Below are 16117 nucleotides of genomic sequence, written 5' to 3' on the forward strand. Positions count from 1 at the left end.
TTCACCCCCCAAATGACTGCTATGGCCGGTGCTGCACCGATCAGAAGCCAGGAGCCAGGTGCTTCCTCCTGGTCTCCCATGCGGGTGCAGGGGTCCAAGCACTCTGGTCATCCTCCACTGCCCTCCCAGGCCACAGCAGAGAGCTGGACTGGAAGAGCAGCAACTGGGACTAGAACCCGGCTCCCATAAGGGATGCCAAAGCCGCAGGCGGAGGATTAACCAAGTGAGCCATGGCGCCGTCCCAATAGTATTATGTTTTTAATTATCTTTGAATATCTTATGTATTTGCTTGGGACATAATGGTATGTTATTTGAGGCTGGCACTATGGTTAGTGGGTAAAGCCACCACCTGCAGTGCTAGCATGCCATACGGTTGCTAGTTCCAGTCTTGGCTGCTCCACTTCTGATCCAGCTCCCTGCTAATCCACCTGGGAAAGCTATGGAAGATGGCCCAAGTGCTTGGGCCCCTGCACCCATGTGGGAGACCCGGAAGAAGCTCCTGGCTTCAGGCTGGCCCAGTTCCAGTTGTTGTGGCCATTTGGGAAATGACCCAGTGGACAGAAGATATCTCTCTGTATAACTCTGCCTTTCAAATAAATAAATCTTTAAAAAATAAATAAATAAAAACTTATTTCAGGCCAGAGCCGCAGCTCACTAGGCTAATCCTCTGCCTGCGGCGCCGGCATACCAGGTTCTAGTCCCGGTCGGGGCGCCGGATTCTGTCCCAGTTGCCCCTCTTCCAGTCCAGCTCTCTACTGTGGCCCAGGAGTGCAATGGAGGATGGCCCAAGTGCTTGGACCCTGCACCCCATGGGAGACCAGGAGAGGCACCTGGCTCCTGCCATCGGATCAGCGCTGTGCGCCAGCTGCAGCGGCCATTGGGGGGTGAACCAACGGAAAAAAGGAAGACCTTTCTCTCTCTCTCTCTCTCTCTCTCTCTCACTGTCCACTCTGCCTGTAAAAAACAAACAAACAAAAACAAACAAACAAAAAAACTTATTTCAAGGGCAGAGAGACAGATATCTCCATATCTCCCATCTGATAGTTTACTCTCTAAAGGCACACAACAGCCAGGGCTGGGCAAAGCTGAAGCCAGGAGCCTAGAACTCTATTTTGTTCTCCCACATGGGTAGCAGGGACCCAAGTACTTGGGCCATCACCTGCTGCTTCCTAGGGAGGAACATGAATGAGCAGGAAGCTGGAATTGAGAGCTGGAACTTGAACCCAGGCATTGTGATACGGATTGTGGGTGTCCAGCTGCACTGGGCCAAACGCCAACCCCCTTTTCAACTGTTAAAAACTATTAACACTTTAAATGTCTGGATTCTTCATTTATTGTATCAGAATGACAACTGGTTGGAGGTTTTGTTTTTTTCTTGAGCCTCTCTCTAGTGACCTGGGCAGTTTGCATGGTTTGCCAGGAAACCACAGCCCCCCAATCTCTGCCAGAACCCCCCATGTGGCCACTGTCCTCAGACAGCTCCTGGAGCTTGTGGATAAGCACTGGAACGGCTCCGGCTCCCTCCTCCTCAACAAGAAGTTTCTCGGTGAGTGAATGCGTTCCCTGTGCCTGGAGCAGGGTGGGTTCTGCTTCGCCTCGTCCTGCTGTCACTCAGCCCTTCCCTTGCCAAGCACAGTGTTCTCACGGTCACTTACCCCAGCTTCTCAGAAGCACCACAGTTAACAAATCTGCACTTTCCTCTTTCTTCTCCCCCCCCCCCTTTTTTTTTTAAATCAGCACTCTCTCCAATTGTTTTGATCCTCCTATATAAACTGACTGGATATGTAAAATAGAATGGTTATGTTAATACCTACAAAGATTTTACAGTTTTTGGGAAAGTGCCAATAACGTATACCACAGAAATGGGATTTGATTGTCAGAGTTCAGAGGTGACTTAAAATGTTATGATCTGAAACTCAAATGAAAATCAAAAGTTATCAAAAATCAAGTTATGATCTGAAAACTTCAAGTTTTCAAAGTGAGTAACCTGGACTGTTTTTAGGGGTTCTTTTTGCTTAGGAACATGGGGGAAACAGTCTTGTGAACGTTGGTCCATGTGTTTATTTGTTGGTTTAATGGAAGATGAATTCAAAGAAATTTTGGTGGTAAAACCACTCCCATTTTGTAGGAAATTATCCCCCAGAGCCGCTAAGCAGAGACTGGGAACAGTGCGCCCGGGGCTGCTGCTCTTCCCACAGAGGACTTGGGTAGAACTTCTTGGCCTCCCCAGACGCCTCTTAGAGCCTCTCACTGAATTCTGCAGAAAGCAGCTGTGAGACAGCCCTGTCCGTCCTACAGAGCTGGTAGTTATTGACTAGGATTTCTGGCTTTAGCTTTTAAGATTGGCCTGTGTGCGCCCAACCTGAATTTTTGGCAGGTCCTGCCCGAGATTTGCTTCTGTCTTTGGTAGTCCCTGCGCCATCTCAGCACTGGTGTCGCTCGCATCCTGAAGATGCCCAGAAAGCCTTCCGCAGGAGGGAGACGGAACAGAAGGAGGCGGGGCAGCTGGTTCCTAATGACATGGTACACCTCTGCCTTCTATCTTCCTTTCCCACGCCCTCTACCTGCAGGGGACTGAGCAGCAGGCCAGGGCAGCTGTGCCCTGTCCTCCCCTGGAACATCTAACCACGGTACGGAAAAGCCAGTCTGGGCACACCAGAAACAGAGCTTATCAGGACAGGGACACCTTGGAAGTCTGCAGGGACTTCATGCTAATCCTGATCCAAAAATTCTAGACTTGAAATGGGAAGAAAACAAAACAACCCCCCACACCACACACACACACACAAAGCCCCAGAGTGAAAATGTTTAGGGTCAAGTTCTTGATGGAGATGGCTCGATCCCACTGAGTGAATAAGGCCCGCTCTCTGGGGTTGTCCTTCCTCCCCTCCTGATGGAGCCGAGAGCCCTGAATCAGGGCCATTATGAGCACCAGGCTGCTGGCTCCAGGAGAGGAAGCAAGAACTCGTATCTGCAGGTTTCCCTGCCCCCGTTTCTTACCATTAGAGGAGTTTCATTATCATTAGAGATGTTACATAGACAACTCTGAATGCTGGCCTCCCGTCAAAACGACCAAGTCTTCTGCAAGAGTAGTGCCTACCTCCTTGGGAAGACTGCAACTGTGTGATCAGTTTGTTTGCCCCCCTTGAGCTATGTTTACTAGTGAATTAATACGTGAGAAAGTCAGAGATGCTGCCCTCGCTTGGGTTTATAGCTAAATAGAGAAAAAGATTCCCCTCTCAAAGCGCTGCTCAGGACTTCAGACTCTCGATCTGTTTGTATTTTGTTTTCTGATCTAAAGGAAAGTTTGAAGCAAAAGCTGGTCAGAGTGTTGGAGGAAAACCTCATGTTGTCAGAAAGAATTCAGCAGCTGGAGGAAGGTGCGGCTTCCTCGGTCGTGAGTGGGCAGCAGTCCCATAATTACGGTAAGTTCAGGGACGCCGCATGTGGGGCTTCCCAACACCACTGCTTGTCCATGGAGGGCCGTAGAGTGAGTGTCCTGGTCCGGAGCCCACACAGCTGCTTTCGGCAGTTAATGAAAACGATCCTCTTGAGTTACCAGGTGAAACTCTTTGTCAGTGTAAACCATGTATGAATGTTGTTATTACCATTAGTGTGTGTTTTTGTTTGTTTGTTTTTTGTTTTTTTGTTTTTTTGTTTTTTTTTTGACAGGCAGAGTGGACAGTGAGAGAGAGAGAGAGAGAGAAAGGTCTTCCTTTGCCGTTGGTTCACCCTCTAATGGCCGCCGCGGCTGGCGCACTGTGGCCAGCACACCGTGCTGATCCGATGGCAGGAGCCAGGTACTTATCCTGGTCTCCCATGGGGTGCAGGGCCCAAGCACTTGGGCCATCCTCCACTGCACTCCCTGGCCACAGCAGAGAGCTGGCCTGGAAGAGGGGCAACCGGGACAGAATCCGGTGCCCCGACCGGGACTAGAACCCGGTGTGCCAGTGCCACAAGGCGGAGGATTAGCCTAGTGAGCCGAGGCGCCGGCCAAGGGACCATTAGTTTTGAGAACTACACTTGCTTTTTCTGGTTATAAATAGAAATTTAAAAAATATAAGTAAAATATAACTGTGACCTATCAGTAATTTTCATTAATGTTTTTGGTATAAATACCTTGCCTCTATACATATTTTTTTTTTGACAGGCAGAGTTAGACAATGAGAGAGAGAGAGAGAGAAAGGTCTTCCTTTTCCGTTGGTTCACCCCCCAAATGGTTGTTATAGCCGGCGTGCTGTGCTGATCCAAAGCCAGGAGCCAGGTGCTTCCTCTTGGTCTCCCATGCGGGTGCAGGGCCCAAGTACTTGGGCCATCTTCCACTGCACTCCCGGGCCACAGCAGAGAGCTGGACTAGAAGAGGAGCAACCGGGACAGAACCTGGCCCTGACCGGGACTAGAACCTGGGGTGCTGGCACCGCAGGCAGAGGATTAGCCTAGTGAGCCACGGCGCTGGCCTCTATACATATATTTTTAACCCAAAATTTAAAATTGTCTTTAAAAAAAAAAAAACCGACATGTAACAAAATGCCCACATTTTTAGTTTCAGCCCAATAGAAATACAGAACATTCCTGTTAACTCCAGAAAATTTGTTCATCCCTGTGGGGAGCAATCCGGACTGGACTAAGTTACTGGAATTAAGACTTATTCTATGCATCTGCTCTCCCACAATATGGCGCTGGGAGAGAAGTAAACAGCTTCCGCACAGCTGCCTCCAGTTCAACCAATTAACTGTAGGACTTGCTCCTGATTGGAGAGCAGCGTACTCGGCGTGTGGGCAGCCGAGTTGGGATTGGCGGAGGAGGACTATAAAGGAGGAGAGAGACGGCATGCACCAGGAACATCTATGGGGAACATCTAAGGGAACCCGTGCAGCCCCCGAGAAAGCCGGCTGGCGGTGTGCCGCTCCCCTGCGGAAGTGGGGAATGCGGCCAGGGGGAACTGCCCTTCCACGGAGGTGGAAGGGATAGTAGCCAACCCGGGAAGAACCAGCAGCAAACCCGGGGAGGGCCGAGCAGACGAAAGAACAGCGCAGGGTCCTGTGTCGTTCCTCCACGAAGAGGGGGAGCGACATAATGGTGCCGTGACTCGGATATGAAGCCTAGGCAGGACTTAGTGTCGTTCCTCCATGAAGAGGGGGAGCGACACATCCCTTGTGCAGTTTCCCCAACTCTCCACCCCAGGAAATCACAGACCTGACCTCTACGTTTTAATGGTACTAACTTATTAGTATAGGTATTTCCTCTGATTTCACATGAACAGATTGTATTTATTTAGCCAGTCCTCTGTATAGTTGTTTCTAATGTTTACTATTATACATAAAGCTGTCATTATTTGTGGTCATGGATATATAAGACAATACATATGGAATAAAAATAATTCTAAAGAATTTCCAAACATTCAAAAGAAAGACATGAGGTGGGGGAACACCCTAGAATAAACTCCTTCTCTGAAACGACTTTGTTGGCTTCTGTTGGAGCCTGGTGGGAATGTTCATGCTGTGGCAGGCCGTGCTGTTACTAGTGCCTGCAAACATGTCGGGCTGTTTTCCTAGGAGACCTTCCTAGAAGTAGAATGAACGGTCAGAGGAGGTGACTATTTTTGAGGCTTTTTGCAGCACATTTCCAAGTTACTCCCCAGAAAGGCTGCTTCACTTTGCCCTCACAGCGGCACTGCACTCGAATGCCCTTTGCACTCCATACTTGTCAACACTGGGTATTTTTTTTTCCTGCCATTATAAGTGAAAAATAACATTTGTCTGTCCAGCGCCGCGGCTCACTAGGCTAATCCTCCGCCTTGCGGCGCCGGCACACTGGGTTCTAGTCCCGGTTGGGGCGCCGGATTCTGTCCTGGTTGCCCCGCTTCCAGGCCAGCTCTCTGCTGTGGCCCGGGAAGGCAGTGGAGGATGGCCCAAGTGCTTGGGCCCTGCACCCCATGGGAGACCAGGAGAAGCACCTGGCTCCTGCCTTCGGATCAGCACGGTGCACCGGCCTCGGCGGCCATTGGAGGTTGAACCAACGGCAAAGGAAGACCTTTCTCTCTGTCTCTCTCTCTCACTGTCCACTCTGCCTGTCAAAAAAAAAAAAAAAAAAAAAAAAAAGTCTTGATTTGTACTATCCTTTTATTAGCACAGTTTTGACAAACATTGTCAATAAAATCTGCTTTTGACAAACTAGCTCAAGCACTCCTAAGCAAATTATAGACACTTGAATATATATGAGGAATTTGATTTGGAAATACTGAATTTCTGTTGTTAAATCTCAGCTATCAGATACTCATAAGTCTGAATAATCAAGACAATAGTCTCCACTTACCCTGAAAATATGTATTTGTCCACTTGGTTGTCACTCTGAGTCAGCCATGAGCCCAGTGTGGTGTTTTGGCCTCACTGTTGGTAGAGCTGCTGCAGCCCCGTTGGCTGCCTTCTAAAGCTTGCAACTCAAATTGTGATCCACATTAGTGTCACCTGGGAGCTTGTTAAGCAGGCAGACTGTCGGGCCTCTCCTCAGACCCACTGAGCTGGGGTCTATTTTTAACAAGATCCCCAGGGGATATGTAAGCATGTTAAAAAATTTAGGAAGAACTATTCTGGAAGACTGACTTCCTTTGCACCAGAGTTCCTGTGCTTTAGCCACCTTAGTGTTGCAGGCAGTGACAGCGTATTTGGAGTGCTAGGTATAACTGTCGCAGCTGCAAATTCCGTTTCTGCAAGCGCTCATTGCGTCACCACCATGTGCCGGACACAGCTCTAGATGTTTGCACATTCCTCATATGGAGTGAAGAACATGCTTCCCAAACTCAAATGAGCACAGAGAACAGTGTATTGACTGCCTGTGCTAAGTGAGAACAGGTGACCCCTCCTAGCAGGGCTCCTGGGCAGGGCTGTTAGCTCTAGTGAAATAGAAAAAATGAACGAATGGGCAATATGAAGTGGTTGACTTTTAATTCAGATCTGTTGCCAGTTCTCAAGATGTCCATCTGCATACTCGAGCTCTGCTCAGAGACCAGCAGCGTGGTTTCCTGCTCACCCCTGGCTGCTGTACCATTGCAGATGATCTTCTGCGCAGAAACCAGCAGCTGACCATGCAGGTGGCCTGCCTGAATCAGGAGCTTGCCCAGCTGAAGAAGCTAGAAGACACAGTTGCCCTTCTCCAGGAAAGCCAGAGGTAGGAGAGGGTCTACCTAGCTGGCCTCTGGCTGCGCATGTTTTCTTCCATGGGTCTCCTTTGTTCTGCCTGGCAAGTTGATTTCTGTGCACTTTGCAAGTGAAGTCCAGTCTGTGTATAAACCTAGTGCATATGAGCCAAGTGGCTCAGGATTCCAAGCACCAGGAAGCACAGGACCAAGTATCTTGGCCAGCATTGGTGGGTTGCAACTAGTTTCTCACTGGCTCTCACAGGACCTTTGTCTGGGTCAGCTACCTCTTTGGGCACTGTGTGTTCCTAAGATCAGCCACCTGGCTCCTCTGAAAAATGCCTGCCTGCTGTTGGTCACCAAAGACACATCCAGAGCACTCAGCAGAGAATAGGGAAAGAATACAAAGTCTGGTCGTCTTCAGAGGCCCTCAATGGCTTCAGTCTCTCCAAAGAGAAACAATGCCAGGGTGGCTGCGAGGCTACTGAGGTTCGAGAGAAGTCCTGCCAACTTCACTAAGACTCCCAATGAAATCTAAGTAGTAAGCACCCCATTTCTAAATCTTCAAATCTTCACTCCACAACTTCACTTCTTGGTTTTCATTGAAATCGCTTCACATTCAGAGGATTAAACCCAGACTCATTCTAGGTGACTTTTTTTTTTTTTTGAAAGGCAGACAGACAGACAGATGGAGATATCCCATCCACTGCTTTGATCCCAAATGCTTGCAACAGCTGGGGCTGCGCCATGTGGCCAGGATCAGGAACTCAGTCCAGGTCTCACACATGGGTGGCAGGGACCCAAGTACTTAAACCTCCTAGGGTGGTTCTGTACCAAGCACCTGGTACCTCCCAGGGTGGCATTAGAAGGAAGCTGGAATTGGGAATGGAGCCACAACTCAAACTCAGGCCCTCCAATAAGGATGTGGGTATTCCAAGTCCTAACCACTATGCCAAACCCCCATCCAGGTGTCATTTTTAAAAATTTTTCTTTATAATTATTTCAGACATTACAGAGAGGATATTACCACATCATGGTCCTGTTAGAAACAGTGCTGCTGGCCGGCGCCGCGGCTCACTAGGCTAATCCTCTGCCTAGCGGCGCCGGCACACCGGGTTCTAGTCCCGGTCGGGGCGCCGGATTCTGTCCCAGTTGCCCCTCTTCCAGGCCAGCTCTCTGCTGTGGCCCGGGAAGGCAGTGGAGGATGGCCCAAGTCCTTGGGCCCTACACCCCATGGGAGACCAGGAGAAGCACCTGGCTCCTGCCTTCGGATCAGTGCGGTGCGCCGGCCGCAGTGCACCGGCCGCGGTGGCCATTGGAGGGTGAACCAACGGCAAAAGGAAGACCTTTCTCTCTGTCTCTCTTTCTCACTGTCCACTCTGCCTGTCAAAAAAAAAAAAAAAAAAAAAAAAAGAAAGAAACAGTGCTGTAACAGGGCAAGCGTCTGGCACAGTAGTTAGTCGTTGCTTGGGATGGCTGAATCCCATATCAGAGTGTCTGAGCTGGTCCCAGCTCTGCCTGATTCCAGCTTCCTGCTAACACACACCCTGGGAGACAGCATGTGATGGCTCAAGTACTTGGGTCCTTACCACACATGTTGACGCCTGGATTGAATTTGTGACTCCTGGCTTTGGCCTGTCCTAGCTCCTGCTGATTAAGGGCATTTGGGGAATGAACCAGTGGATGGAAGGTCTCTGTCTCTTTCTCTGACTCTACCTATGAAATGAACTTGAAAATGTAAAAATAGTGCTGTAGTGAATAGCATCGTGCTGAGATGATTTTCTTTGCCCGTGGCCTGTGATGCAGAGTCCGGGAGCACAGTCCTGACTAGTACTGGCAGGGGATTGCAGAGTTGCCTAGATTAGAAGACAGAAGTTACAACTTGCGAGTAGAAATTAGAGGCCTGATCCAGTGCCAGTGTCTTAGTGCTTCTGCTTACCTCATCGTGAAAGTGCTTTGGAGAAATTAGAACATCCACTATATAAAATGTGAGATTCAGGCCAGCACTGCGGCTCACTAGGCTAATCCTCCGCCTGCGGCGCTGGCGCCCCGGGTTCTAGTCCCAGTTGGGGTCAGGTTCTGTCCCGGTTGCTCCTCTTCCAGTCCAGCTCTCTGCTGTTGCCCAGGAAGGCAGTGGAGGATGGCCCAAGTCCTTGGGTCCTGCATCCTCATGGGAGACCAGGAGGAAGCACCTGGCTCCTGGCTTCGGATCGGCACAGCGCGCCAGCCGTAGCAGCCATTGGGGGGTGAACCAACGGAAAAGGAAGACCTTTCTCTCTGTCTGTCTCTCTCTCATTGTCTAACTCTGCCTGTCAAAAAAAAAAAAAAAAAAAAAAAAGTGAAATTCAGTATTGCTTCAGCTATCTGGAACATGATCAGAATTGTAATGAATAAAATGTAGATCAGCCTTTAAAATAACCCACTCGTAAAGTGGACAGTTATTTCTATTTAGAGACATTACTTCATTTTACATTCATGTTCAGCAAGCATTGCAGATCCGAACGGCATCGCGTCCGCTTTGGTGATTTCATGACTGCCTTTCCCCGTGGCCTCAGGTCCCTGGTGGTAACTAATGAGTACCTGCTGCAGCAGCTGAATAAGGAGCAGAAGGGCTATTCCGGGAAAGCGCTCCTGCCTCCCGAGAGGAGCCATCACCTGGGGAGAGCGTCACCCTTCGGCAAGAGCACGTTGTCTTCCTCCTCACCAGTGGCACACGACACGGGTCAGTATCTAATACAGAGTGTCTCCGATGCTGTCCCCGAGCCCGGCGTATGGAGCTAGCACCAGACACCTACTGCAGCCTCCGTCTCGTCCCCGGACGGCTCTCAGCACCATTGCCACCAGGAGGGTGCATCCACCCACAAAGATAAGAGAACGCTTATTCTGATTACACTGGATTGCTCCTTCTTTTTATTTCTCTTTCTCTCCTCCCGTTGAGTTGTTTTTCCTGCTGCCCACAGAAATAGTTGACACACAGTCTCAGGAACAGTATCCTAGAGAGACATTTGGCTGGAAATGTCAAAAAAGCAACAAGACTAGACAGTTCCCCCAGTGCCATTGGAAACTGCGTGGCAGGAGGCTCAAGAGGCACGTCCACGGTGTCCTTCATGTGAAGAAATCCTGGAGAACTGTGCTTACTGGGTGATGAGACTGACTCTCCGCCAGCCTCAGTGATGAGGCGACACCAGGGTCTGCCCTGGGGGAGCCAATAATTTAGTCAAAGGGGAAAGCAAAAGGCAGTATGACAGAGCTCAGAGGCTGGATTGGGAGCACAGAGAGAGGCAGGGTGAGTGGGACTGGAGAAGGCTTCTGGGGAGACTTGTAGTTTGAGTGGAAGCTCGCAAAACAGGAAGAATGGGAGCAGGTAGTGGGGTGCAGAGCAGTCTCTGGAGCCCCCAAAGGGGTAATGGGGTGGAGGCGGGACGTGCTGCCATGAGAGTATCTGACAAGGAAGCAGACGCAGCCCAGGAGCTGTGATGCCAAGAGCTGCCCCCAGGCCCCAGAGTGGGTGATCTTTACCTGAGACCTTGGAGTCGAGAGGTGATTACAACGCAGAGTACAGGCCCAGGACAGCCCCACGGGGAGGGGAGAGGCAGGCCATGAAATGGGAAGGAAGGGCCGAGAGGAGGAAACAGGTGCTGCGTTGCAGGGCCCCTTGGTTTTACTTTGGGAAGGCAGAGGAACGAGGAATTGTGTCTGAGAAGCTTTCTCTGTAAGAAGAATGACTTGAGGGTGGTGGGAAGCTGGGGAGGACCCAGGAGAACACAGCTCTGCGGGTGCCAGCCCTGCCTGGCCTCCACGGCATGTGAGTGCCCCGTTTCCTTTCACCACAATTGGGTGTTTTAACACTCGGTGGGAAAAGACAACACAGACGGTTTAGGTCGCCTATCGAGGAATTCAGGCCACCTAGGGCAGGAACGTCCCAGAGCAGCCTGTCGGGCGGGGAGAAGACCGAGGCGCTGGCCTGCTCTGTCCCGTGGCTCAGAAAAGAGGGTGTGGGTTTGTGGACATGGGCCTCTGAAGCCTTTCTCACACCCTTGGGAGCTGCCCTCTTGCCTAGCCCCAAGTCCCACCCAGCTCCCTTGTCACACCAGGAAGGAAGGAGTGGTGGCCTCAGAGCCCGGGGTTCGGGACTAGCTCTGGTCTAACATGCAGGGCCTTGGGGAAATGATGATGGCTGGAAATACCCAGCATTCCCCGGGACCAGAACGCCCGCCCCCCCCCAGCTCGGCTGTTGAACAGATGCGAGGGAATTGGCGCCTCCTACACTCCGCGTCCCGTCACTCTTTCTACCCCAACGCCACCAACCACAGGCTGGTGTCGGGGGCCAGGCTTCGTCTCTGACCACCCAGCCCCATGTTTAGAAATCAGGGTGGGGCTTGCCTGCTGGGGAGCCAGCCTGGGAGGCCAGAGGCATGTTCGGGCACTAGTCCACGAGCCCCTCCGCACTCAGCTCCGTTTCCTCAGCTGTGAAATGAGGGAATCCGACTCTGATATTCTCAGCTGGCGTCCAGGATGACTTGCTATGGAGCCCCCTTAGGGCTGTGCCTAAGCTTGGCCAGGCCTGTCTCATGGCTCCTGCTGCTGGGTCCCCAGACGGAGGTGTAACTGCAGGAAGGCAGGCTGTGATGTCAGGACTGGCTCAGGGCCAAGCTCAGCGGCTTTGTACTTCCTGCAGGAGCGTCTTGGGCAGCCTGGCTCCCAGCTGGCAGGAGGGCAAGGCTGTTAGTGGCAGGGGGCAATGAGCAGGGTGTGGCAGGCAGGTTGGTGATGACACTGGGGTCAGTGGGGTGCGAGCATCATGACCCCGGTCATCATATACCCACTCAGGCCACACTGGTACAAAAGGTTGCTTTATTGAGGTCTGGGTAAGAATTAGGCACTTGGCCAGAGCAGCAGCTTAAATATGAGGCAAGCGGGCAGGAAGGTCAGCCAGGCCCAGGGCCCTGGAGGCAGGCAGTGAGGCTACAGGCATTGACTGTCTCCAGACGGACAGAAGTCGGGGGAGGGGGATGCAGAGCAGTCTGGGTCAGAGGCCTGGGGGCCGGCACCTGGGGCTGGGCAGGCGGCTCTGGGGGCAGGTCCAGCGGGGATCGGGGCTGTCTTGTTCCCCACGTCCCTCAGGCCCAGGCCCCTGGCGGAGGCAGCCGCACTGCAGGGCCTTCCTGGGCCTTACTTCTTCACTTTGGCATCATAGGTGCCTGCGTGCTTGTAGGCGCTCACATAGCCACTGTCATCCAGGATGTCCTGCCGGCCAGCAATGCCTTTGCCCTTGCCGCTCTCGTCGAAGCGCTCCTTGTGGGAGCCGGTGTACCTGCTGGTGTCAGTCAGCCGGTCCACAGCACCCCCTGTCTTTGCTTTCTGTTTGGACAGAGTTCCCCCAGAGGTGCTTGGTGAGGGAGGCAGGCCCCGCACGTCCCCAGCTGAGATGCCCCCCATCCCACCAGTGGCCGCTCAGGACCAGCAGGCACTTACGGTAACACCCAAGTTGGCTGGCTCCTTGCCCGCCACCAGCTGGCAGATGGCGTCGAAGGCCTCCTCTTTGCTCTTGCCCTTGAATCGCTTGGTTGCCAGCTCTTCCAGGGCCTTCTTGAACTCCTCATAGTTGATGACCCGAGCAGACTTCCCCCTGCCAGGCACGTGGGCGCCATGAGTGTTTCCCCTTCGCATGTCCCCCCAGGGCCAGCCTCCCAACTCCCCACTTCTGGGTATCTGAGGAGCAGGGGCTGCTGGGGGCTCACTTGACTTTGGAGAAGACAATGTCCACGTCAGTTCCTGTCACGGCCTTCCCGTCAGCCACCTTGCAGTCCTTGCACAGCTTGGCCCAGTTCTTGCCATTCATCTCTTGCCCGCTGGCCTTGGGGTCGCCATGGATGGCAAACTTGCGGAAGCTCTCCTCCAGCCCTGCTACATCTGTGCTCGCAGCCATGCCACCCTATAGGGACCACCTCAGTCACCTCCCAGCCAAGCCAGTGCCCCCACCTCCACCTTAGGACCCGCCCCATCCCAGTTGGTGGCGCTTGTGCTCCAGAGCCTCAGAGTCTGCCTGGGCCCCGGAAGAGCCCTGGGAGGGAAGGTCCTGTCGCTTCATGTCAGCCCTGGCTCTGAGGAGGGCTCAGAAGATGAAACCATGATGCCCACACCAGGCTGAAACAGAGTGGCACTGTCCAGAAAAGCTGTGAGGGCAGCAGCTGGGGGCATGGCTTTGTCTGGCCCTGGCACAAGGCCTGCTTGGATGGAAACGAGGGTGGCTGGGCAGGGCGCCCTCACCCCCTTCCCCCTGGAAGCTGCACACCCAGCTGGGTCAGGGCTGGACCAGGCTGCTGGTGGGGCAGGCATTCCATGAGGACAGGGTCTCTGTAAGGGTCATGAGGACCCAACAAGACCCAACCCAGGCCTGAGAAGAGAGCAGTGGTGCTTGCCCCAGGCCAGGGCGCAGCTGGCCCAGCCGAGACCTTGTTACTATTTGCTATTAAACAAAAACATGAGGGGAGCAGGAGCTTGGGGCTGGCCTGGCCACAGTTTGTGAAGCCTGGAGACAGTTGCTATGGGAGGGTGGTGCTGCTTGGAGAGTGTTGCTAAGGGCAGGCCTGTGTCAGGGAGGCTGGGGAGAAGCTCCCAGTGCTGCTGGGCTGGGCTGGGCCAGGCCGAGCTGGGAAACAGGGGCCCACGGGTGGGGCACATCAGCACTCCCTGTGCTTGGGGCACAACCATGGCTTCCTGGCCCTTTGCCATGCACAGGGGCTGTAACCTCCCAGTCTGTGGAGTTTAGGAGTAGGGGACTGGGGGCTGCCTACATGGGGTTGCCAAGTCAGCAGCCCCAGAAGCAAGGCAAGGGGGACTGTGGCCTTGGCCCTGTGGTCCTCCACTGGGGCACACTTGCTTTTGTCTGTGCCTCAGCCCTTCACAGAGGCCCCTCGCCCACCCTGAGGATGGCCACAGGCTGGTCCACATTCAACTCCTGCTCTCCACATCCTTAGCCTCAGGCCCCTGGACCCTACCCTCAGCCTGCACCACAACCTCCTCCATCCACACACCAGACACCCTGGGGTTCATGTCCCAACCATCCCCTCACCCCCTACCCTCAGCCTGCACCACAACCTCCTCCATCCACACACCAGACACCCTGAGGTTCACGTCCCAACCATCCCCTCACCCCCTACCCTCAGCCTGCACCACAACCTCCTCCATCCACACACCAGACACCCTGGGGTTCATGTCCCAACCATCCCCCTCACCCCCTACGCTCAGCCCTGCACAAAAGCGTCCCCCACACTCACAGCCTCCACTGCAGTCCTCTGACCACGCCCTGCACCCTGCACTGAAACACTCCACAGAACACAGCCCTGTTCCGAGGCCGCCCCGACCACACCCTCTGCCCTGCACTGCGGTCCCCTCCATCCCCACCCCTGCAGCCTCGGGACTCAGCTGTTCTGAGCCCCCTGCCACAGCCCCAGACATCACAGCCTTTATCAAGGCTCCTGACCACACCCACAGCCCTCCTTTGTCCACGCTCCCACTACCTCTCCTCACCCTCTTGCCCTGCACTGAAGCCCCTGAGTGTCCATACCCATACATTGGAACCCCAGATTTCCAGGCACCACATTGACATCACCCCACTCCCACTGGACCCTGCTCCCCTCCTGCCCTGCAGCCCCCAAACCACACCCCAGTCTCAGCAACCATCTTCCAGCCCCACCTCTTCTACCAGAGCCTCAGTGACCACAGCCTGGGCACCTGCCCAGCTGCCCCTCTCCCACCACCACTGATCTTGATCCTGGACACCCCTGCCCAATGACCACACTCTGGGATTGTGAGCACCCATAGTTGCTGCATTCCAGAGACTCTGGGAACCAAACCTGAGGCTGTACTGTGCCCCTCTTCCCTCCCCCTAGATGCACTCTCCACCAGGGACCCAAAGGCTGCACTTGATTCACCAAGGGGAGCTTGGGTGCCACCAGATGCTTGTCCCAAGGGACTGGGGGGATCCAGTGCTCTTGTGTGCAGGAAGATGGATTCTTAGTAATCTCCTAGCTGGTCAGGTGGAGCCTGGTCACAGGCCACAGCCCCAGGGGTCTGCAGGCCAGGCATGAAGTGGCCTGCAGTGAACTGAGGCCACCCGCCCAATCCCGCTGGGACAGCTGGAGTCATCAATCAGCGGGGCAAGGAAGGTGGGGGCTGGGAAGCGGAAAGCTTGGGCCCGGGGGAGGCCGCTCAGCTGGTGTCCTCATCTTGGTACCATCCAGGGTTTTGGGACCCCTTCCAGGCCGCTCCCATCCACCCCCTTCCGCATCGTGCAGGATATGGATTAGAGTGGTCGGCGTCCCAGTCTCCTACCGGCTTCTACCTCGTGGCTGCTCCTGCAGCGCGCGTTCGGATGGACAGAAGGACACAGGAATAGACCCACAGATGCGGGAGACTAGGCGGCTCCGCAGCTTCGCTCCCTGCCGGCTCCCAGGCGGGACTGCAGCCGGGGCGGCTCCGCCGTATTATCCCCTGTTTCTCGGTCTCCATAGAGACGACGAGTCCCACCCCCGAGGCTGTCTCGGCGGGAGAGTGACCAAGGTCACGCTGGCTCCGCCCACCAGACCCCGCCCGCGCGCTCAGGGCTGGGCGCCCGCAGAGCTGCACACACTGCCTTACCCCGCCCCTCCCCCGCAGCCTCTCTCTTTGCAGCGTGCGAGCCCAGTCAACTGCGGGTCTGGACGTCGTCGGAAGCTTCCCCGACGGGATGACAGTCTCCTGTCCTGGGCTCTGCCCCAAGTTCAAGTGAGCCCTCAATCTCCTGCGGAGATCCAGCTTTTCAGGGCGCCAAACCCGGGACGCTGGGAGATAGAGGCGGGGGCGAGGGGAAGAACAAGGTCCGTTCCTGCAATGACCAGGGTCTGCAGTGGCCGCGTCTCCCGCGTTCTCCCGAGAAAGGGACCCCGGGGTGGGAGAGTTCAAAGAGCGAACCACGCTTGCCCAGAGCCCTAGAATTCT

The 16117-nt window shown here is 54.0% G+C and overlaps 2 protein-coding genes across 25 annotated transcripts in view; one reads left to right on the forward strand and one right to left on the reverse strand.

Moving 5' to 3' along the window:
- Positions 1–12496, forward strand: part of LRRC36 (leucine rich repeat containing 36) — a 60599-nt gene extending 48103 nt beyond the window's left edge. For 16 of the 23 annotated variants that reach the window (XM_002711601.5, XM_008257459.4, XM_089320253.1 and 13 more), the window contains 5 exons: positions 1381–1546; positions 2378–2523; positions 3302–3425; positions 7053–7167; positions 9691–12496. In XM_002711601.5, coding sequence (XP_002711647.1) covers positions 1381–1546; positions 2378–2523; positions 3302–3425; positions 7053–7167; positions 9691–9916 — 777 coding nt within the window. In that variant the 3' untranslated portion in view covers positions 9917–12496. The remainder of the gene's footprint in view (positions 1–1380; positions 1547–2377; positions 2524–3301; positions 3426–7052; positions 7168–9690) is intronic. The other 7 variants (XM_089320243.1, XM_089320261.1, XM_089320262.1 and 4 more) reach the window with 3 other exon arrangements.
- Positions 11971–15871, reverse strand: TPPP3 (tubulin polymerization promoting protein family member 3). Of its 2 annotated transcripts, none has more exons than XM_051847206.2 (4): positions 15483–15871; positions 12877–13070; positions 12611–12764; positions 11971–12496 (listed from the first exon to the last, which is right to left on the reverse strand). In XM_051847206.2, exons 2-4 carry the CDS (start codon positions 13062–13064, stop codon positions 12308–12310), a joined length of 531 nt encoding a protein of 176 aa, XP_051703166.1. In that variant the 5' UTR covers positions 13065–13070; positions 15483–15871; the 3' UTR covers positions 11971–12307. The 2 variants fall into 2 exon arrangements, with proteins under 2 accessions (XP_051703166.1, XP_051703165.1); XM_051847205.2 differs by having other exon boundaries at positions 15473–15754.
- Positions 15872–16117: the final 246 nt, after the last annotated feature.

The sequence above is a fragment of the Oryctolagus cuniculus genome, chromosome 18 (genome assembly GCF_051225735.1).
Source record: "Oryctolagus cuniculus isolate XC-2025 breed Fujian yellow rabbit chromosome 18, ASM5122573v1, whole genome shotgun sequence".
NCBI lineage: Eukaryota > Metazoa > Chordata > Mammalia > Lagomorpha > Leporidae > Oryctolagus > Oryctolagus cuniculus.